Source organism: Terrapene carolina, unplaced genomic scaffold, assembly GCF_002925995.2.
Source record: "Terrapene carolina triunguis isolate 2854851 unplaced genomic scaffold, T_m_triunguis-2.0 Scaffold242, whole genome shotgun sequence".
Classification (NCBI taxonomy): Eukaryota; Metazoa; Chordata; order Testudines; family Emydidae; genus Terrapene; species Terrapene triunguis.
In genome coordinates this window covers 2,039,422-2,061,739 of record NW_020664593.1, presented here as the reverse complement: position 1 = coordinate 2,061,739, position 22,318 = coordinate 2,039,422, and the positions used below count along the sequence as shown (strand labels likewise).

The 22,318-nt window shown below is 47.2% G+C and overlaps 1 protein-coding gene across 1 annotated transcript in view; it reads right to left on the bottom strand.

Moving 5' to 3' along the window:
* Nucleotides 1–2,469: 2,469 nt before the first annotated feature.
* Nucleotides 2,470–22,318, bottom strand: part of SPAG17 (sperm associated antigen 17) — a 244,626-nt gene continuing 224,777 nt past the window's right edge. Inside the window, exons 40-47 of the mRNA XM_026657376.1 lie at nt 20,671–20,773; nt 20,140–20,257; nt 18,739–18,837; nt 17,391–17,542; nt 15,418–15,587; nt 7,766–7,826; nt 4,466–4,610; nt 2,470–3,222 (exon numbers count right to left, since the gene is read on the bottom strand). Coding sequence (XP_026513161.1) covers nt 3,086–3,222; nt 4,466–4,610; nt 7,766–7,826; nt 15,418–15,587; nt 17,391–17,542; nt 18,739–18,837; nt 20,140–20,257; nt 20,671–20,773 — 985 coding nt within the window. The 3' untranslated portion in view covers nt 2,470–3,085. The remainder of the gene's footprint in view (nt 3,223–4,465; nt 4,611–7,765; nt 7,827–15,417; nt 15,588–17,390; nt 17,543–18,738; nt 18,838–20,139; nt 20,258–20,670; nt 20,774–22,318) is intronic.

The window sequence follows — 22,318 nt, the reverse complement described above, 5'->3', positions numbered from 1 at the left end:
GTGCCAGAGAAAAACATCAAGGGGAAGACCCCTCCCCCCTCAAGGAAACCTATAAGAAAAACTACACTAACTATAACTACTATGCTAACTATGTACACGGGGATAGAGTGGTAGGGAGTTCCAGCTAGCCGTTACAGGCGATAAGAAGGAACGGAGTCAGGGTCGGGTTGGCAGGGCCCTATATTGGGTGCCGTGTGGGCACGACTCCAGGGGGCGGCCAGGCTGCCCTAACAGATACTGCTAAGGGAAAATCTTCCAGCTGTTGTGCACGCAGTGCGCGCACCAGGGCTGTCCTTAGGCATGTGCAGCTGCATAGGGCACCCAAAAAGTTGGGGCACCACCGGGCTGCGGGGCCTTGGCCTGTTCCACTTGTGCTGCGCTCGGACCCTGCTGTCCCTACCCGTGGGCAGGCTGCCCAGGATTGTTTGTGTGCAGTTTGCACCTGGCGTTTTCCTCACTGCACCTGTGCAGAGTGAGTCAGGACAACCAATTTTTAAAAAAAGGGGGGGGAAGTAGAATAAGCCCTCTGGCTCCTCCCCATCACCCACTGCTCACTCCCTTCAGTCCGCCTGTTGGGCAGAGGGCTTCTCTCCACCCCCTGGGAGCTCAACAAGGTAGGAGCTGGCGTGGGGCTGTGGGTGTTGGGAGGGAGCCATGCGCTTTGGAGAGCGGCATCTCCTCTCAAAGCTGTGTGTGTGTGGGGCCCCTGGCCAGAGCTTCCATCATCCCCCCCAATGCAGATTAATATACAGGCCAGCAGGGCACGTGCCCAGAAAAATGGGCATCCAAGCAAACAGCCCGAACTGTGGGGTGTAAAAAGTCCCGAGCTCACCTGCGTGCCCCAGCAGAAGCTGCACGGCTGGTCCGTCGGTCGGCAGAGGGAAGCCCCAAGCCCCAGCAGAAGCCGCGCTAGTTAGTGGAGGGAAGCCCCAAGTATGAGCAGAAGCTGGGCGGGCAGCGGAGGGAAGGGTGGCACTGGGCGAGGGAGGGATTCCTAGGGGTCCATGGGCGGGGATGGTGACTGTGCCCCCTTGACACACGGATCAGCGGTGCCGGCTGGGGATTGCCTTCAGTGGAGTCCTCGCCTTCCCCTCCCTCAATATCCCCCCTCAGTTAACTTGCGTAGGGGTCCATAAATCCTAAGGACGGCCCTGGTGCGCACACCTGATTGCAATTGACATGAACAAGCACTGAAAGAAGAACATTCTGTTCCAGTCATCTGACCTCTTCAGTATTTACCACCACGCCATGAGAGGTATGAGAAGCTCGTCAAGAATGTGATAGGGTCAGACAATTAAGTTACAGGCCTGAGACAAATGAGCCTAAACTGAGGATGGTGAAAGGAAACAATCATTTAATAATCAAGTCGCTGTGAATTGATTTGGTCAGTACAGTTACTGGGATAATATTTATACAATAATGCTGGACTGAAATCTCAGTCTTTCAGTTCTGCTGCTTTTGCTGTCGCCCCTCCTGGCCTGATCTGTAATGAAAGAGCAAAGAAAATGAACAAGAATAAAGAGAAGCAAAAAGAAATCTGCCCTTGTTGCAATAGAAGCACTTAATTGTCTCCAGCCATCTTGCAAACTGTGCTACAAGCACTGCAGCTGCTCCCGCCAGCTGTGGGGGGCTGTGCTGTGTTACTGCTATTGGAAGGGAACAGTGGCATGCAATGGAATTTTCACATGCATAAACTTCACAAAGATCTTTAAAAATAATAAATGAAGGTGGACATGGTATAAAAGATAGGAGCAGAGATGGTCACACTGAATGCTCAAAGCTTTTCACCCACACAATCAGGTACAGTAGTTGCATGTGTCACATGTTGGAGAGAAATTATTTAAGCTCAGTACCAATGTGGACACAAGAACAAATGGATATAAACTGGCCATCAGGAAGTTTAGACTTGAAATTAGACAAAGGTTTCTAACCATCAGAGGAGTGAAGTTCTGGAACAGCCTTCCATGGGGAGCAGTTGGGGCAAAAGACATATCTGGTTTCAAGACTAAGCTTGATAAGTTTATGGAGGGGATGGTATGATGGGATAGCCTAATTTTGGCAAATAATTGATCTTTGACTAGTAGCGGTAAATATGCCCAATGGCCTGTGATGGGATGTTAGATTGGGTTGGGATCTGAGTTACTACAGAGAATTCTTTCCTGGGTGTCTGGCTAGTGAGTCTTGCCCACATGCTCAGGGTTTAGCTGATCGCCATATTTGGGGTCGGGAAGGAATTTTCCTCCAGGGCAGATTGGCAGAGGCCCTGGGGTTTTTTTGCCTTTCTCTGCAGCATGGGGCACAGGTCACTTGCTGGAGGATTCTCTGCACCTTGAAGTCTTTAAACCACAATTTGAGGACTTCAATAGCTCAGACATAGGTATGGGATTTGTTACAGGAGTGGGTGGGTGGGTGAATTCTGTGGCCTGCGTTGTGCAGGAGGTCAGACTAGATGATCATAATGGTCCCTTCTGACCTTAAAGTCTATGATTCTATGAAACTTTGAGAAATATTTTTGGTATTCAGAAAGGAAATAGTGCAACTATATTTTTGGCAGAGTGAAAGGAGGCCCTATGCTAAACTCAGTGGAGTTTGTCTGTATAACGTCTGAACACTGCTTCTGATCAATTACAGAATTTCATGGAATGGTCTTGGCATTAACAGGCAAAGCCCTATTGACTGGTGAGACTCAGAACACCAAAAAAGCCATTTGCACCTAAAAAGCTGCTACTTGCTGAAAGCCACCTTATTGCTGTGGAGGTGGATGTGCAGTGAATGGGGGAAGCCAGTGGGAGAGGAGAGTAGCTGCCAAGGGGTTTATGTGGAGACGATAAGCAAAGACTGTGCCTCTCTGCTGGGAATGACTTCTTTGGGACTGCGTAATTGGGAAAACCTGTACATCTCTAGCAGCCAAGTCCTTTCATTACCATCACCCAATTGCTTCCCTTTAATACATGAGCACTCAGCTGTGTCTGGCTCTTGCTGTCGGTGGTGCAGGACTTGATCCTGGGGTTGATGAGTTGCCAAGACAAGGCTCAGCTAATACTCTTCAGCTAGAAGTTGCAATGATTCATCTGCGGCACTTACGTTATCCAGGAAGTTTGTGGGGTAGTATAATCCTGAACCTGGGGATGGGACTTCTAGAAACCAGCCGGACCGTGGCTGCCTGGCCCCCTTCAGGGTAGCCCTGCGGCCTTCGCTCATAAATATCACCTGTTAACACTGGTGAGATACTTGTTAAGGGTGTAAACTCTTTTTTTTTTTTTTTAAACAAACCTGGGGGCGTAGAGTCCTGAACACGCTCTGGAGATGAGAGGCCTTCACAAGGACCTGAGTCCAAACCATTGACCCAGCTCAAACACCAAAGTGAGCTATGGGGGTTGGGGAAAATAGAAAACATGGGAAGAGGGGAAAGCAATGGTTCACTGTGGGGGTGGGAATGAGTCACAACCGGGTGACTGGGAATCGAATAAGGAGGCTTTGGCTGCTCGGGCACCAGCCTTTGTCCAGCCCAGCTCCATAACTGATAGGATTTGCCAGCAAAGAGCATTTTGGGTCAACGTCAATTATCTGAGGATGGTCTCAGTCTAGCTGCCACAGGACGGGTCCACAATCTAGGAAGCACCACCCTAACTGGCAGTAACTGCCCCCTTGTCGCCTTAGAAGAGCCACCATCCCTTCTCCAACCTGGGGTCTCTTCAGTTTAGGAGCACGAGTCACTAACATGCTGCTAGGAGAGCTGTGCGTGTAGCCTTGCATTGTTCCTCCTCCTATCGACTCTTTCCCTACCAGCCCTGGTAATCCCTCCCCTTTACCAGCAGTACATTTGCTTCAAAGCCAAACACCCTCCCTCCTGCCCAAATACTCCCCCCTGTGAAAACCAGCCTGTCATTCAGTGTGAACAGAACATTTCTGAGGCTTGAGACAAGGGACTAATGCCTCTTAAAGTTGCTCTTCCCTGTCACCAGACCGCTAGTCCCAATTAAACAGCCAAAAGAAAAAAAAAAAAAATGCCAAGCAACAAAACATAACCAAGCAAACTGGCTCAATTCATCTGCTTGTGTGGTTATAGCCCTGCCCCCAATTCTGTGTCTGCCTTCACGCTATGAGCCTGCTGAGCTAGGGATGGTCCCTATCTGTGTGCTCAGCATCCAGCCAGTGGGGCCCAGCTCCTGAAATATCTAAATGTTTAATAAGGACTTTGAGCCCCTGACTGGGGTGTGTGCGTCCTCCTGTCCCTCTTTCCAATCATTCCCCAAAAGCCACGTCTTGGGGCTGCCTTCCTGGTCTCATTCCTCCCCTCCAGTGTGTCCGGGCTTCCCATCCTGTGCAACTGACATCACTTGCAGTTGGGGTCCGTCCCTCAGCTCAGCTGTGTGCCTCAGAAAGGAGGCCTGAGTACAGCTGTGGATGGTCTCCAGGCCTGAGGCTACCTGGGCTGTCTATACTGTAAGGCAGGAAAGGATATTTGCCTCCACAGGCAGGAACAGAGTCTCCCTCTCTGTTAAAATTTCAATACGGTGGGAAATTTCTCCAGAGCCCTCGGTACCTTCCACTCCAATTGCCATGGCATAAATCTCGATCTCCAGTTCAGCCTGCAACCCGGCTGCCACCTGGAAGAGAGACAGAGCCATCCAGAGGCAGTCATGTTAGAGGTATAAAATTGGACATGTACCTTACAAGTGACACAAAAAAATATACAAGGAAAGGGGGATCTTAGGTCCACCGATGGAGAAATCCATCCCACTACTGCCAAACTCCTCGCCCCCCTTCCCATTCATCTCTATTTGTGCTTCCTGGGTCACAACTCTTCCTTTGCAGCAAGACAACTGCTGTCTGTTGGCTCTAGTTCAGCCACGCCCAGAAGCTTATTCCTGGTGTGAAGGGCTGTTTAACAGGTGACTTTTCAGACTGGTGAGGTCTGTGCAGAATGCGTTCGTTTGCCTTTACATCCATCAGAACTTGAAGTGGATTTATCCTTTGGAAAATACATAGAGACTATGCCCCAAGGAGTAGGTGCAGCAGGCACAGAGTTACCAGAAGAGCTGTAATTGGGGTGGTGAGTAGTTTGTTTTTAGACCGCCAGCCTGTCTTTTCTAGTCTCTGTTGCTCCATTCAGACATGGAATGGAGCAAAGTGAATTTACTTTTGCCCTGTGTTTTGGTGGCATCCCAGGCTCAGTGAGGAAGGAAAGGGAATTGTCCCTTCACCCCAGTCTCAAGCCTAATATTCTGCACTTTCCCTCTCTCACACCCTTCTCCCCCACCCCAGCTGACTACAGGCCCTTAGAGAACAGGAGCCTCTCAGAATGGGCTGAAGGGAGGAGCAAGAGAATTTTGCCAATATTTGGGAACTAAACCATGGTAAAACAAGGCCTAACAATGGCAAAATGTTATCTCTTGTAACTAACCCGTATTACATTAAAACCCTTCATTCTCTCCCTTGTGTTTATTCTTCCTTTTTCTATTTCCATTTTTTGTTCTTTACCACTTACCGTAGAAGGAGGAAACACAGAAGGGCATTTTTTATTTCTCTTTCAAGTGTCTAATTTCTCTTCCTCCTTCCCTTCCCAAAGCATCCTCTCCCTCTTTCATCTATAGTCTTTCCTCCCTTCCTTGTCCCTCCTTCCTTGCTTTCCTCTTCCCCATTAACCTTCCCTTTAGTCTTAGCAGAAGGAAAGGAGAACCAGCATGCTACAGCTGGGGGAGAACTAGAGATAGGAATGGAGAAGTAGGGGGAAAGGAGGACTGTACAGAAGGAAAGAGGGAGAGTATCTTTTCCAAGCCCTTTAAGGTCAGTCATTGGTTTGAAGGAACCTCGAGGTTAGGGCACTGAACTGGAACTCAAGAGATCTAGATTCAGCTCCAAGATCTGTCACTGACACATTGGGCAAATCACTTCACTTCTCCAGGCTGGGCCTGCTGCCTTCTGCTGCTACTTGTGTTTGAATTTATTATGGTGACAGTGGCGGATTTAGAGTTAATGGGGCCCTGTGCTCAGCTTCATTTTTGGGACCCCTCCTTGTGACCCAGCCAAGAAAAAGAACTTTCACTCTTATTTACACCCTTGTTTTTCATTCTTTTTTTCTTCATCCTCTTCCTATAAGTAATAGGAAGTAAATGAAAATAAAGTGAGGTACCTTGATTGTTTTTGTAGTCTAACTTATTTTTTCACAGACCACTTGAAAATCGCTGAGGGTCTCGGTGGACCACTTAATGATCTTTCCAAATATTGTCTGTACCGTTAACTATTGTAAAGCGCTTTGGCTAAGAGCGCTTTATAAAAAAAAATGTAAAAAATGTTGGGGTGCAGGGTCTGGCCAGGACTTAGGGCGTGGGAGGGGGCTCAGGGCTGGGGATGCAGGGGCTGAGAGGAAGTTATGGTGCAGGAGCAGGCTGGGGGTTGGGGTGCGGGAGGGGGCTCAGTGCTGGGGCAGGGGGTTGGAGTGAGGAGTGCTTACCTGGGGCAGCTCCCGTTTGGTGCGAGGGGTGCAGGTGGGGATATGTGGGTGTGTGTGCAGGGGTCAGGGTGGGCAGGGGGCTGGGGGTGTGGGGGTTGCAGGAGTCAGGGAGGGCAGGGGGCTCGGGTTGTGTGAGAGGGGTGCAGGAGTCAGGGCTGGGAGTGTGGGAGGAGGTGCAGGAGTCAGGGCTGGGGGCGCAGGGTCTGGGAGGAAGTTAAGGTGCAGGAGTGGGCTGGGGGTTGGGGTGCAGGGTCTGGCCAGGAGTTGGGGTGCAGGAGGGGGCTCAGGGCTGGGCCAGGGGGTTGGAGTGTGGAGCGCTTACCTGGGGCAGCTCCTATTTGGTGCGAGGGGTGCAGGTGGGACTGTGGGAGGGGGTGCAGGAGCTCCCATTTGGTGCTTAGGGTGGGGGTGGGGATGTGGGGCGTGCAGGAGTCAGGAAGGGCAGGGGTCTGGGGGGATGTGAGGGGGGGCTGGAGTCAGGGCAGGGGGCTGGGAGCACCCTACGACCCCAGCCCACCCCCCCAGCCCTCTGCCCTGAGCGGCTCAAAGCAAGGGGCTGGGGGGGGATGTGTAGGGGGAATGCGGGGGCCCTGCTTTTGCTCCCCCCTGCCCCGATTCCACTCCATTCCCCAAGGCCCTGCCCCTGCCTCTTCTCTGCCTCCTCCCCCGAGCACTCTGTGGCCCCGCTCCTCCCCCTCCCTCCTGGAGCAACCTGAGCACCAGCAAACAGCTGTTTGGTGGCGGAAGAAGCGCTGGGATGGAGAGGGAGGGGTGAGAACACGGCATGCTCTGGGGAGGAGGCAGGAAAGAGGTGGGGGAGGGGGGAGCTTGTCTGCCGGTGGGTGCGGAGCCTGCAGCAGGAGCCCCAGGAGCTGGCAGGACCAAACTTCTGCCCCCGCAACTGCCCAGCCCTGGGGCTCCCTATTGTTGGGGGGTCCTGTGCCAGGGCACCCTGTGTTTCACTGTAAATACACCTCTGCATGGTGAATACTCTATGTGTTATGGAGCATGATCTGATACTTGCCAAAGAGCATCTCACAACAACTTCTACATTCAAACACAGGAGGCAGCCTAGGTCACCCAGGCTCCCGTGCTCCATGTCTCTCACCTGCTCATTTCTTCACCAGTGGGCTGCAAGAATCTGCGTATACAGAGAGTTTTCACTTCTGGGCCCCTGCCAGCCCATCCCCCAGAGTGATGCTAGAGGTGTTTGCTGGGAAATTTCCTGGGAGCCTTGAGGGCCAGTCTGAAGTTGCCTGAAAACAAAGTACATTCTGCCCCACAATACACATGCTCCACATGACTTACAGGCCCCGGTGTGTAAATCACTCTCAGTCCTGTGCTGGGAGGTGGCTGCTTCACCCGAAACCTGCCAGGGAAAAGATACAATCAGTCTGCCACCTGGAACAACTCAGGGTAGGTGGGGCCAATGGAAAGGAAAGTGGAGAATCCACAGTTCCTAAATGTGGAAATATTTCTGGGCTTCCTGCCCAAGCTCCATTCACACAGTTCTTAACAGAAACAAAGAAAATCAAACCATCATAGTAATGGACCAAAGGTACCTAACTCCCAACAGAGCTCATTAGCCACTGCCTACTGCCTTCGATAAAAAATAAAGTAAATGCTCGTCCACGCTTTGTGTATACAGGAACAGGTTTTTGAATGTAACTAGTTTTTCTGGCATAAATGCTCTTGTGTCAAAACACACACACAAATCTTTTTTTTCATTTATGTGGTTTCTTATACCACTGTAATTTGGCTCACCTTGCTGTACAGGGAGAGGCAGGCCGACTCACCTTAATATCAGTCACCAGAATGCAAAGATCCAGAAGCAGCTACTGAAGTAAATGTGGATCAAGGGGCACTCCCAGGACATGGCTCAGTGCCATGCCATTGTTCCAGCAGAATTATAATCATAGAATATCAGGGTTGGAAGGGACCTCAGGAGGTCATGTAGTCCAACCCCCTGCTCAAAGCAGGACCAATCCCCAGACAGATTTTTACCCCAGTTCCTTAAATGGCTCCCTCAGGGACTGAGCTCACAACCCTGGGTTTAGCAGGCCAATGCTAAAAGCACTGAGCTATCCCTCCCCCACAATAACTCTACAGACAAAAACAAGACCTCCTGTTCCCACTGCCTGCATCTGGACTGGATTTTTGCCATGGAGTCCACCACGGTACCCTTTGGTGTTGTGGACAGTTTGGAAGGCACCCAGCTGACCAGGGACCCTGGTGTGATGCCTTTCAAACTGTCCACCCCACATTAATATTGGTGAGCCTGCCACATTTGTCAACCAGGCTTTGCAGCACTGTGGCGAGATACCCTTTTTGTTGTAGCAATTGGAGTTGGCGAATTTCCAGATGTCAGTGCTCACACTGTTCTCCATGCTGAGGGGAATGCGCATGGTGGTGGTCTGCAGCAGCAGCAGCACCAGAGTGAGCTCTGCACAGACTTCTAGAAAATTAGTCGTCTTCAACCTGAAGATCATCCCAGGTCTGCATCACTAGCCTGTCCTGTAGGTGTTGGCTGGCTGAACCCAGAAGGGGCACTCCACCACATAAAGCCTCACCAGGGAAATCTCTTGCAGACATTAGCTGAAGAAACTGCTCCGCCACTTCAACAATATCCCCCTGGTGCATGACTGCCAGTACATGTGGAGCAGCCTGTTTGTATTAATGAATGAAAGGCTTGTGGAGCTCAGCAATCTTTGCTCCATGCTAATTGACAGCAGTTTGAAAATGGTGCTGGTTCACAAAAGCCAGATGAATTATGGGATACCACAAAAGGAGTCATGAGAGTTTGTTAGTTTGAGCCCAAATCCCAGCCGTCCAGTAGGTGTCATACAATGCACTTTGAGAAAAATCCCAGCATGCAAAGAGCTTAGTGGAGGAACAAAGTAGCTTTGGATATCTGCGTAGAATGCAGTGTGGTCATTTCAAACAAGAGCTGCACTGCGCTGTGTAGATACTGTGGTTCATAGAGGAAGTAGTTTAATCTGGCATAAACAAAGCAGTGTGGACATACTCTTTTGATATAATTATACCGGTATAATTATGGCAGAAAAACTGAAAAAACTTTCCTGGCTAGACAAGAGCTTATAAAAGACAATCCTCTCCCAGACCCAACCACTGTTCATTTTCTGAAGCAAATCAAAATGGAAGAATTAATTCAGTTATTGAATGAAGCTAAACTGATTTAAGAGAGGTTCACAGTGGTTCAAGTGCATTTACATTAAGGGTGAGCACTGTGTAAGTAAAGCAGTTCAATATTGGTTTAGTTACACTGGTGCAACTTTGCTAATATAGACCAGGCCTAAAATACAGTGGTGTCAACGTCCTACTGAGAAACAGTGATTTGCCACTGGGGGTTGGGAGTGAGGAAAGCTTCAGTAGTGCTTCCTGCATTGAGGCGGAGTCGGGAAGGAGTGCTTCAATAGCATAGTGATGAGCACAATTTAAAAACCAGTTACTTACCTGGTCTATAACAGGTGTTCTTCCAGATGTGTCCAGTCCACATTAGGGGTGTGCATGCACAGAAGCCAGAGATTTTCCCCACAGTGGTACCCATCAAAAAATGAGTACCATTAACTACCTAAGGCTAATAACTAATTATAAAAGAATAAATTAGCTTCAGAGCAAAGGGAATAATGTGTAACTGCATACAGCATGCTTGAACTACTGACTACGGGCAGACAGAAGGAACTGGGCCATTGGGGCAGCTTCGCCCTTTTTAATCCTCAGTGAGGCGCACAAGACGATGCACGGTGCATGCACTGCCCTGATGGGTACTGCTATGGCAAACATCTCCAGCTTCAGCACACTGGGCGCACACATCCCTAATGAGGAATGGACATGTGCAAGTCCTCGAAGATGAGATGCTGACACAGATTGACTGGCAAGCCCATGGATCCATTATGGTCTGTGGCACAATAAACTAAAATACACACACAGAATTTCTCTCTTGTTTGGGCTGTGGTTTTGCAGTGCTCTCCCGCTGTCTAGGTTGTCAGACCATGCTTGTCACTTTGGTAACACTGTCAGACTGGAAATTCTACAGCAGATTCAGGTCAATTTTTTCTAGGGGGGAAAAGTTTCCATGGGGTGGAGCGTTGAGGAGGATCGCCTGGCAGCTGACTTTGAGCAGCCAGATACCAGGGCTATTAGAGGGACTCAATGGGGGAGCTATTTGAATCAGGGAGGCTCTAAAGCAGCAAGTATCAGGGGGTAGCCGTGTTAGTCTGTATCTACAAAAACAACAAGGAGTCTGGTGGCACCTTAAAGACTAACATTTATTTGGGCATAAGCTTTCGTGGGTAAAAACCTCACTTCTTCGGATGCATAGAGTGAAAGTTACAGATGCAGGCATTATATACTGACACATGGAGAGCAGGGAGTTACTTCGCAAGTGGAGAACCAGTGTTGACAGGGCCAATTCAATCAGGGTGGATGTAGTCCACTCCCAATAATGGATGAGGAGGTGTCAATTCCAGGAGAGGAAAAGCTGCTTCTGTAATGAGCAGCAGTTTGACAATGACCCCCAGTAATATGTGTTTCTGTAATGCATTCAGCCAGGCATTGTTTATTTGCCACCTTGAATGACCCTTGTAATGATTGGTCTGCAAATGTGCTGATTGCCACTGTGTATGAATTCCAGCAGCAACCACCGTGTGTAGGACACAAATAAAGATTCATTTTATTTTAAAGAGTAAACTTTTATTACACAGGAATACATAGATTTCCATTTCCTACAAGGGACATGTCACTGAGGAGCACTCACTGAATTGACGCTCTCACAGCCGTGTGTCAGTCCAGCTGTCATTCTGAAACCTTTCATGGTGACAGGTTTCAGAGGGGTAGCCGTGTTAGTCTGTATCAGCAAAAACAACGAGGAGTCCTTGTGGCACCTTAGAGACGAAAGCTTATGCCCAAATGAATTTGTTAGTCTCTAAGGTGCCACAAGGACTCCTCGTTGTTTTGATTCTGAAACCTCTCCCTCGGGGTGGAGTGCAAGGGGTACTGCAACAGGTTGGGAACTTGCAAAGAATATGTGTGGGGAATTTGGGAAGGGCATGGAACGCGGTTCTGTATGGGCTGCAGAGGGAGTCGAGAATGCTTGTGTTCTGACTGCAGTGCAATCAGGGACCTCAGCATCTCTGTTTGGTCCTCCATCAGCTTGATCATCCGCTCCTGCCCGTTTCCTCTCCTGGCTATCCATTTTTAATTTTTCATTAATCGTCTCTCTTCACGCCCTGTAATCATGATCTACAGCATCAGATGATTACAGCACTTCTTTAAACATGTCCTCCTGACTCCTCCTGGTTCACCTCCTTAGCTGGCAGAGGTGCTCCCCCTGTGTGTAGGAGGTACCGCACAAGGGCACATCTGCAGAAGCACAAGAAATGATAAATAGAGGCAGTATTGTGAGTGCACTCACAGCCTTTAATCATAACAGTCAAATACACCTCTTTCTCACTGTCCCTTGGCAAGCACGCAGCTTGGTGAGTGCCCTAAACATGGTGATTCGATGGGGAAAAGGGTCTGGGTGGTTAACAAAGGGGATCACTACAAGCGCCTAGGGGTACTATTGTAAATTCTGGCATCATTTTCCACTGGCAGGGGTGATCAAAGCTGATATCTCTCTTCTCAGGGTAACCAAGGATGCAAGGGTGCATCTCCTGCATGGTGCAGCTTCAGGCCTGGTCCGTATGCTGTTCACCTGTGTACCACTTTGGTTCCTGCAGCAGTAATTACCAATTGGTGCAGCAAAGTTTCCTACAGCGGGGGGAAGGAACAAAGCAGCTCTGCCAAGGAACCTTCAGCAGAGGATTGCAGAGTACCTGCAGGAAAGTTTCCTAGAGCTCACTATAGAGGATTCCCATGAAATCCTGGTCTGCATTAACCAAATTTTCTGCAGGGCCCCCACTGCATAGCTGCATAGAAGAATGGGAAGCAGACAGAAACAGTGCTAGTCTTGCTCATTTCTATCCCTTATCCCACTTCTAACATATAACAAAATAAAGGACAGCTCTACCTCATGGCACTGTGCAGTATCAAATCAAAATGAGTACTTACCAGAGCTTCCTTCTCCTGCATCAGGCACCAAGAGCTGGAGTGCTGTGACTGGGTAGACCCCTCCAGTCAAAAAGAGGTCCTGGCTCACCACACTACTAGACAACCTTGTCGCCTGTCCCACATCCTCCTCCAACTCCACTTCCTTGCCCACCACTTAGCCCTCAGGGTTGACTCTGCTGTCTGCTGCCTCCAGCGCCCTAGAAGTATCCCTGGGGCTCTTGGGGATGGAGATGGGGTTGCCACCAAGGATGGCAGGTCTTCGGCGCCAGAGTGACAGTTTGCCTCCCTTGCCTTCTGGTATGACTTTCTCAGCTCCTTGATCTTAGCACGGCACTGATGCGTGTCCCTTTCATGCCCCTTCTCCAACAATCTGCCCGTAAGTATCAAAGTTCCTACAGCTGGAGTGGAGCTGGGATTGTACAGCCTCTTCTCCCCACAGACCCAGCAGATCCAACAACTCCGGAGTACTTCAGGGGGGAACACATTTACTGCGGGGAGCTGGCATGGTCAGCTGGGAAGATGCGATGTGAGCTGTCCATGCTGAGCAAACAGGAAGTGGAATTTCAAAAATTCCCAGGCCTTTAAAGGGGAAGTGGTGCATGCCTGTGTACTTAGCTTCAGAGCAGTGGGGTTCAAACCGCTGAGCAGAGCTGTCATGATGGGCATTGTGGAACACCTCCTGGAGGCCACTTAGGGTGACATAAGCAATTGTGATGTTGACACTGTGTCGCTCTAATTTTGTTGCAAAATCTGTGCATCTCGTCAAAGTGGTTTTATTATGTTGGCATATCAGGAGAGTTAAATTGGCAGGAGGAGAATGTAATGTGTACACCTCCACTGTTTTGCTGATGAAAGCTGACTTTTGTCAACAAAACTGTTAGCGTACACAAGGCCTTAAACTGTAATCTTTAGCTTTCAGCATTAACACATCATGGAGATGAATGGGGCAGTTCACACCTCTTAGAACTATTGTTTTAGGCCCTCTGCCGACTCAGGAAGCCAACACAGCATCATTTATACTCAGGTTACATTTTGAACGTTTTCTTTACAACCATAAGCACCAGAAAATGTAGTTTAAAAAAAAAAAAAGTTCAGTTGTGGAGTTCAAATCCACTGCAGGGAAGTGGATAATGCAGCAAATTCTGTGGTTCTGTACTATGTGGGGCCCTGACTACGCCACACACATCAGCAGATAGGGCAGCTGCTGCAAGCCTCAAATAGGCATGTTGCGGGGTGGCTGCCACCCAAGCTCCAAGCCAGTTTGCTGCAGGGCAGTTGCCATATGCTGTGTGTATGACTTTGCTTTTAAAATGTAAGATGAAAACTTTCCCCCTTTTTGGAGCAAAATACATTACTACACCCAACCACAGCCGCTGAGCTGCTGCCTTTCTGGAAAGAGCAGCCCCACTAACACTGAAAGCAGAGAGTGTTCCTAGTACCCAGCTAGGAAATATTGTCTATCACCTGTCTAAAGCCTGGTGCTAGTTGCTCTGAAGTGCTAAATCTACTTGTGTGTTAGGAATCTGCTGTCATTCCTCTACGTACTCTGTGCTACTGCCCTCACTCTCTTGCCTAGAATTAGTTACATTTTAATCCTATTATTTCTATGATTGTGTTTTCTGTAGCCAGGTGTTTTAGAATATCATTCCAATATGGAGGTGTGACGTTATTGATATAATCTGGGACCATATAGATCATTGGTGCAACCAAGGTCCTGTAGTGGCACCAAATCTTGTATAAAGGGGGTCAAATGAGGTGTCTAAGACAAGGTTATGGTTTGCTGGTTATGATTATGCTGTCTATGTGTGTGTATCAATTTTGTAGTTGAAGTTATGAATATTGGCTCTATACTGTCTGTATTTCAAACTTATGCTATGCTTCTGGGAGATATCCCAGACAAGTTGGTGTTAGCTCTGCCTAGCCTGCTTGATGGCCCATTAAGGACCATCAGCTATACAATTGACCCATTGAGAGAAGGCAGATACGCCTTGTAACTCAGCAAAGTGTGCAGGAACTTGCCCATGTGACTCCAGACTCCATTTTGCTGTAATTTTCCACAGTAAGAACAAAGAGGTGTTCTTACACCTGGAAAAGACTATAAAAGGCTGATGCCTCATCTCCATCTTGTCTTCAATCCTGCTTCAGACCTCTGGAGGAACTTTGCTACAAACTGAAGCTCTGAACAAAGGACTGAATGACCCATCCCAGCTGTGGATGTACTCCAGAGACTGGATTTGAACCTGCAGTTTCTATCACTGCTACAAGCCTGAACCAAGAACTTTGCCATTACTGTATGTAATTGATTCCATTTAACCAATTCTAACTCTCATCTCTGTCTTTTTCCTTTTATGAATAAACCTTTAAATTTTAGATTCTAAAGGATTGGCAACAGTGTGATTTGTGGGTAAGATCTGATTTGTATATTAACCTGGGTCTGGGGCTTGATTCTTTGGAATCGAGAGAACCTTTTTTTTCTTTTATTGGGGTTTGGTTTTCATAACCATTCGTCCCCATAATAAGTGGCACTGGTGGTGATACTGGGAAACTGGAGTGTCTAAGGAAATTGCTTGCGTGACTTGTGGTTAGCCAGTGGAGTGAGACCAAAGTCCTCTTTGTTTGGCTGGTTTGGTTTGTCTCAGAGGTGGAAAAACCCCAGCTTTGGGCTGTGACTGCCCTGTTTTAGCAATTTGTCCTGAATTGGCACTCTCAGTTGGGTCCCGCCAGAACCAGCATCGTTACAGGAGGATTCCAAATACAAATGCCACCTGGAGTCTGATTAGCCTAGTGACACTATCAAAGAGTTTACAGCTGAGAGGAAGTGCACATTTGGCCTGCAGATGGAGTTAGGTGACGGTTTTAAAACAGGTTTAAAGACAGTTTGATCTCACCTTATGAAGTCCACTCCAACATTTTTCAGAGTGACTGTGGCGGCATAAGTATAACCCTCCTTCAGCACCCCAAGTATCACTTTAGGTGGGATGAGATGGAATCCACAAAGATGCTGAGTTGCTGTTGCAACAGAAGATGTGTTGACTTTTCCCCCAACCAGATCTTCTACCTTTGCAAACAAGATCAATACATTACATGGGCAATAGGGGAGGGAATTAAAAACTAAACTACATAGAAGACTGTAGGTGGCAACAAATAACTTAACCCAAGATAACAGGAAGTTGCTTATTACTAAAAGGACAGAAACTATAGCTCCCCTCCTATAACAGTGCTGACTGCCAAGTTTAATGATGCCAACTTCTGTTAATGGCTTATCTGTTATTGTCCAAATACTGACACAAGACAGTTTCTCATACAGTAACTCCTCACTTAACATTATAGTTATGTTCCTGAAAAATGCGATTTTATGCAAAATGATGTTAAGCGAATCCAATTTCCCCATAAGAATTAATGTAAATGGGGGGGTTAGGTTCCAGGGAAATTTTTTTTGCCAGACAGAAGACATTATATACATATACAGTATAAGTTTTAAACTATTTTAAACAAACAGTTTAATATTGTACACTGCAATGAATGATTGTGAAGCTTGGTTGAGGTGGAGGAGTCAGATGGTGGGATATTTCCCAGGGAATGCCTTGCTGCTAAATGATGACTGGCACTCAGCTGAGCCCTCAAGGGTTAATACGCTGTTGTAAATGTAGCCTCACATTCTACAAGGCAGCATGGACTGAGGCAGGAGGGAGGAAACACAATAGATGCAGGGCAAACACTTCCCTGCAAAAACTGAACATGATGATGAGCCCACACTATCCAGCTGGAGCGCACCACTCCCTCCTCGTGACAGCACATGCACGGCTGCACAGGTGCTGACTTTCCAAAGTGCTGGGGGGTGCATGCGTGAGTGAGAGAGAGAGACGTGCATTGCCCTTTAAGTACGCTGACCCCACTTCAAGTACGTTGCCCTTTTAAGCAGATAAGCTAGTTCAGCCAGGAAGCAACAGCTTCCAGCAAGCTCCCTCCTTTCTGTCCCTCTCCTCCGCTTTGTGGAGAGGGGGTACAGAGCGGGGTGGGGTGGGGTGCAAGAGCAGGGGGACATCCTGATATCAGCACCCCTCTCCCCCCCTCCCCCAGCAAGCAGGAAGCTCCCGGGAGCAGCTCCAAGGCAGAGGGCAGGGCAGGAGCAGCACGGCAGTGGGGGGAGGGACCCACATACCTTACAGGGAATTTAGGGGAGCTGATGGGAAGGGGGGCTGCTGTCCCCCCCTGGTTCTAATCCCCACAAGGAGGGGCTGCTCTTCCAGAGAATCCTGCAAACAGTGGACAAAGCAGGCAGCTGCCAAACGACCGCAACTTTAAACAAGTTTGTTCCCTAATAGGTCAGCAAAGTAACAACGAAACAACATTAACCGGGACCACTTTAAGTGAGGAGTTACTGTACTTTTAAGGGGGAGAAAAAGAAAGGAAAAGCAAATGGCTAAATGCAAATGATTGGGCGGCTAAGACTGTTAAAGACTAAGGCCAACATTTTCACATCTGGGATCCTAAAGTAAAGTAGGCCACCTATATCCATATTTAGGAATTTAGATAAAAGTGGCCCTATTTTCAGAGGTATTGAGCCATTCAAGCCAGTGGGAATTGGGGGCACTCAGCACTCCTGAAAATCAGGGTACTTTTATTTACGTGCCTAAATATGGACCTAGGTGCTTAACTTTAGGCACCCAAGTTTGTGGCCTAATAATTCAGGGAGAAGTTGTTTCTGGGACAGTCAGCCCCAGATAAATTGCAAGTGCTATTGCTTCAGTAAAGAGAAATTCCAAAAAGTGACCAGTGCTGCTGCAGAGTGACTTAACAACGGTTTGCAAAAGAGGTGTGCAAAGGGAGATTAACATTAGCCAAGAGAATTTTATTTTACCTTTTCATTGGGTACAGATTCTGGCTTGCACTCCTGGATTGATAATGGTAATTTCACCTTTTCTTTTCTTGGCTGCCCCGCAGCATCCACCAGCAAGCTCTGGGTGTGAGACTGGAAGGGTATCCCAGATGTGCACACAGCTGTTCCCACTTCTATTCAGAAGCCAAGATTTCAAAGAGTGACATTGAATTTTGCACAAAGGGAGCCCAATTCTGCAGTTCTTGTGCAAACAGAACTCCTACTAACTTCCATAGGAGTTTGGTCTGCATAATGTCTGTAGGATCAGGCTCAGTATTTTTATTTAATAGAGCAATGTAAGAGTGGAAAGGCCCTTTTTAAAATCTACTAACAGGAAACAAATATCCTGGGGCCACTGGAGAGAAAAGGGATTTCTGTCTCTTGGTCCTACTGACTTTTCTTTTTAGAAATATTGAGGAGAAAAAAATAGATAACAGTCTTGCCAGCACAACAACTTGTGTTTGCATTTTGACTCTTGCAAGCTTTAAGAGTAAATTACTATGGTTGAGAATATCTGGTGCAAAGCCTCTGTTCCTTGCTTTACATGTCATGTGGCCTTTAACTCTGGGGGAATCTGCATAAGCAACAGGGGAAGCTTGGGAGGTTCAGCACTGGCTTCCGGGCTTAGGGCAGTTGAACTTGTACTTGGATCTCCGATATCAGAGGGGAGGGTCCTAAGCATTGGTCTACAGAGTCATTCTCACACTCTCTCTCTCTGGCCCAATGACTATTCATTTATACACAGCACTATAGCTATATCAGCAAAACTTTTAAGTTGTAGACAAGGTTTCAGAGGCACAGAACAAAACTTGCAGCCCAGGGATATGGGATCAAGGTGGATTTAGCTCCCCTTTGAACCCTGCTGATTCTGGTCTGTGGTGAGAGTCAGTGTATCCCCCAGAACAACGTAGGCAGTTCTCCAGCATTGTCTAAGTTATTGCAGCAGCTTTGCCCGGAATCCTAGCAGTGCTATGCATGGAGGTCTCACCCCTTTTGCCTTCAACACACCATTCCTGCTCTTGCCCCTGCCCCCAGCAAGTCCCCTATGCCAGGTCTTGGGTTGGGGGCCTTGTAGGGCAGGGTAAGTTACCTTGTGCAAAGCATGTGCCGGGGGAAGTCTTCTGTGATCAAATCCACAGCCCTAATGGCTCTTTTATGTTGCTGCAGCCATTTTCAAGGACCATAGCAGAGGAGAGAATCCCTCCCATTATTTTCCCTGAAGTGTTAATGTATTACTACCACAGCAGACTTACATTCGGCTCCTATTCCTCTCTCCACCAGTCTTCAACCTATACCTGTACCTAGATGCCAAACTGGAATGCTCCTTTACCTGCTCTGTTGGAAACTTCAGTCTGTGCTGAAGGACGGTGTGTCTGAGGATTCAGTGAGTGTGGGGAATCACTGGTTGGGACAAACAGACCTGTAGATTCTGCAGAAAAACAGATGAGTATATTGACAAAATGCCAGTTATATCAACACACTACATTTCTATACAGAGGGTATTAAGCATCTCGATTAGGGAGGCCATATACTCTCTGAAGTACTGCCAGGCCTACTAATGAGTGCTGTGATGTGAATGCATGTGAATGCAGCCACCAGCAACTTGCTCCATGGGGCACCAGGGAGCGGAAATGCTGCACAGGGAGTGTGGTGAGTCATAGCCAGGAGAGCCTTGTAAGGCTTTGCAGCAGAATGGCTGATTCAGCAATGAGCTGAGAAGCTCTGCCAAGCATTCCAGTCCAGTTCTCCAGATAGCTGCAATATAGGAGGCTTGAGGGAGTGCAAAATGGGGAAATATGAGAATGATCAGGGCTCTGATAGGGACTCATGGAAGATTGTTCTGATGATGTGTTCTTTGCTGTGTGATGAACAGTACAGCATAATGCCTTTCATCCTGATGTGCCAGTTCAATGCTTGCCAGGGCTGCTCTCTAAACAAAGGATCAAAGTACTCCTGTCAGCGCTGTAAACCTCTCAAATCCAAGCTGCTTAAGATGCTTTGTTCACTGCCCACCCCTCCTTTGTTCTCTGCTGCTCCCACACTGCTCAGTGCTCCCTGTGTGTGTCCTCCAAGTTGTCTCCACCCAACGTCACTCAAATTCCTATGCTACCTACCCCTTCTTCCACCCCTGGTCTCCAAACTGCCACTCCACCTTACCCCTTCCTCCCACTTCACTTCAAGATCCTCCCTGTCTCCCAGCTCCTTCTCAACACTCACCCACCCTTTCCCCAGCCTTCGCCCCCTCATTGCCTTCTTATCCATTCCTGCTCACTCTTGCCCCCAGTTAAGTTTGCCCAGTTGCTGTTCCACCTCCTCCCAGCCTCTAATGCCATCTGATAACCCCTAGCTTTTCATTTTTGCACCCAGACCCCACAGTTTTTCCAGTTCTTTTATGTCTGCAAAGACCCTTAAATGTATCTCACAAAGCAGTCTTATAATGTTCCCAAGCAGTTCAAGTGTCAAGCAGATCTGGGAGATGTGGTGTTGAATGATAAGGTTCAGAACTGAAAATCCTTTCAAGTATTATTTGTAGCATCAACACTGGTATCAATTATTCCATACTCATTGTTCAACTCATTCAGCTAGTTGGTATCAGAAACTAATGGAGACTTTTTTTCAGTCCTTTGCAGAAACTGTAACTGCCCCAAGGCCCTCGTGGATTTAAGTGCAATAGGAGTATGAGGCAACTCAACAAGCCAATGGAGAATTTTGCTCCATATTGAAAAGTTACCTGCACTGAGCTCAGACGTACTCCTAAAAAATTCTGTGACTGTCTCCAAAGACGGCTTCTCTCTCTCTTTCTTTGGAAACGGAGGAAGTTCTTTAGAAAGTGAATCCACATCAGGGAACTTTTAAATAAAAATGACAAGAAGTGCTCATGTCTCCTAACCATTTTATATATATATATATATATATAGCCACTATGAAAGAGGGCATAAAGAAAACAAATAAGCAGAACTAAACCGGTAACAATTAAACTGACAGTATAAAATAAATATAGCTGTATTCTAGAATACACTTCCTTCTATATACATTATAAAAAAGCACTTCAGCCTACTTATCAAGCAAGATTATAAAGGTATGGTTTGCACTTGACACATGTACATAACATCCATTAATGCTAACTGTGTCCAGTCATTCAAAAGTGCCTTCTACAAGATGATAACTAAGATGATAAAAAACAATCTAAGATGCTTTGATGACTGAGACAGAGATTCTTTGCACTAATACCATCTCATTCAGCGTCTCTGAGCTCCATTACCTTTTTCAGGAGAAATTCCTTGCCGAGTTCAGATTCAAAATAGGGTGGAATTATTCTGTTTCTTATTCCTATTAGGCACTTCCTTCCTTCATCAAGTTCCTGCCTACATAGTAAGGAAAAGAAAGAAGAAGATATTACAAGTGTTGCCCCTGACATTTTTTTTGCTAACCAAATCTACTAATGTCATTCTTATAATCCACTGACTTTTTTCTTAAAGTTACCAAATTGCCAAGAAGCAGAGGGATCAGCTACAGAGCCCCATGCTACAGATCTGGGATTCAGATAGCAATTTGAAGTTTGTATGAATGGTTGCTGATCTGTTGCCTTCATGTATACCCACCATCTCCTCGTTACATATACTCTAATTACTAACAGCCCAATCCTGTTCCCACAGAAATCAGCAGACAATAATATGAATTTACTGTAAATATATTTATACAAACCAGAGGAATCCTCTAGACCGGAAATTGATGAGTTAACCACATCCAGAAAGCACCAGAAGCAGCTAAGACTTTCAGCTCTCCTTAGATGAATCCTGGAGCTGCATCGCAGCCCCAGTTGAGATACTTCCAAAGCTTTAAACTGTAGAAAACTACACACATACAGGGGTGGAACAAGTTCCAGTTTAGACAATCTCTCTACTTTGAGAAAGCATATGTGCAGTAAATGCAAACTGTGTATTCACATACACCAAGGGAATTCTCAAGTCTGGAGACTGACTGATCAGAGAAAGCAAGTAATCCAACGAGAAAAAGAGATGGGGAAGAACAGAATGAAAGGAGAAGATGGACCAAGGAAGAATGAGAGATTAAAAGACCTGACATCCAAAGACAGCATCTTCATCAGAGGCTGATCTACTTGAAGTATCTGATCAAAATATGTAGAGATTGCCAGGTGGCTGCTCTGTAGATCTCTTCAAAACATGCTCTAATTCTTCCTGCCCTAGATTTAGATGCAGTCCTTGGTGAATATGTGCTGAGACTTGAAGGTGTCTTTCCAGCTTTCAAATCAATAGATCTGACTCATCTGAAGATGATAAGGTGGGTTAGGTAATATCCTTTATAGGACCTCATCCAATACACTAAATACCCCAATAACAACTGAAATCAGACAGTCACTACACTCTCGAATGAATTCACACAGGAAAATGATCAAAGACAAAAAAACCCTATCGCTTGTACCTCCAAAAGACAAGCCCAGGAGCTTAAATTTGTAACTTTGCTAGATACAAAATCATGGATTGAATAGAGACATTGGATTTATGGCTTATTACAACAATCTATAACCCACCCAACCCCCTCTCTTGTCTCCCTGCCCCCAAGCTTTTTTCCTTTCTCCGCTACGACTGGAGAGGTGTTAACAGGTCACTTCACCTTGAATGGTCCCTTGAAATATATGTTAACTACTGTGATGGGGCAAGGCCAGATGGCTACAGTAAAGTAGTGAGGAACAGGTATGTTAGCCCCAGGCTAAACAAATCCCTGGTACCATGGTAACCAAATGGCAGTTGCTCCAGGTTAATCAAGACACCTGGGGCCAATTAAGATCCTTCTAGAAGGCAGTGGAGATAGCTACATTGATTAGGACACCTGAAGCCAATCAAGGGCTGGCTGGAACTAGTTAAAAGCCTCCCAGTTAGTCAGTGAGG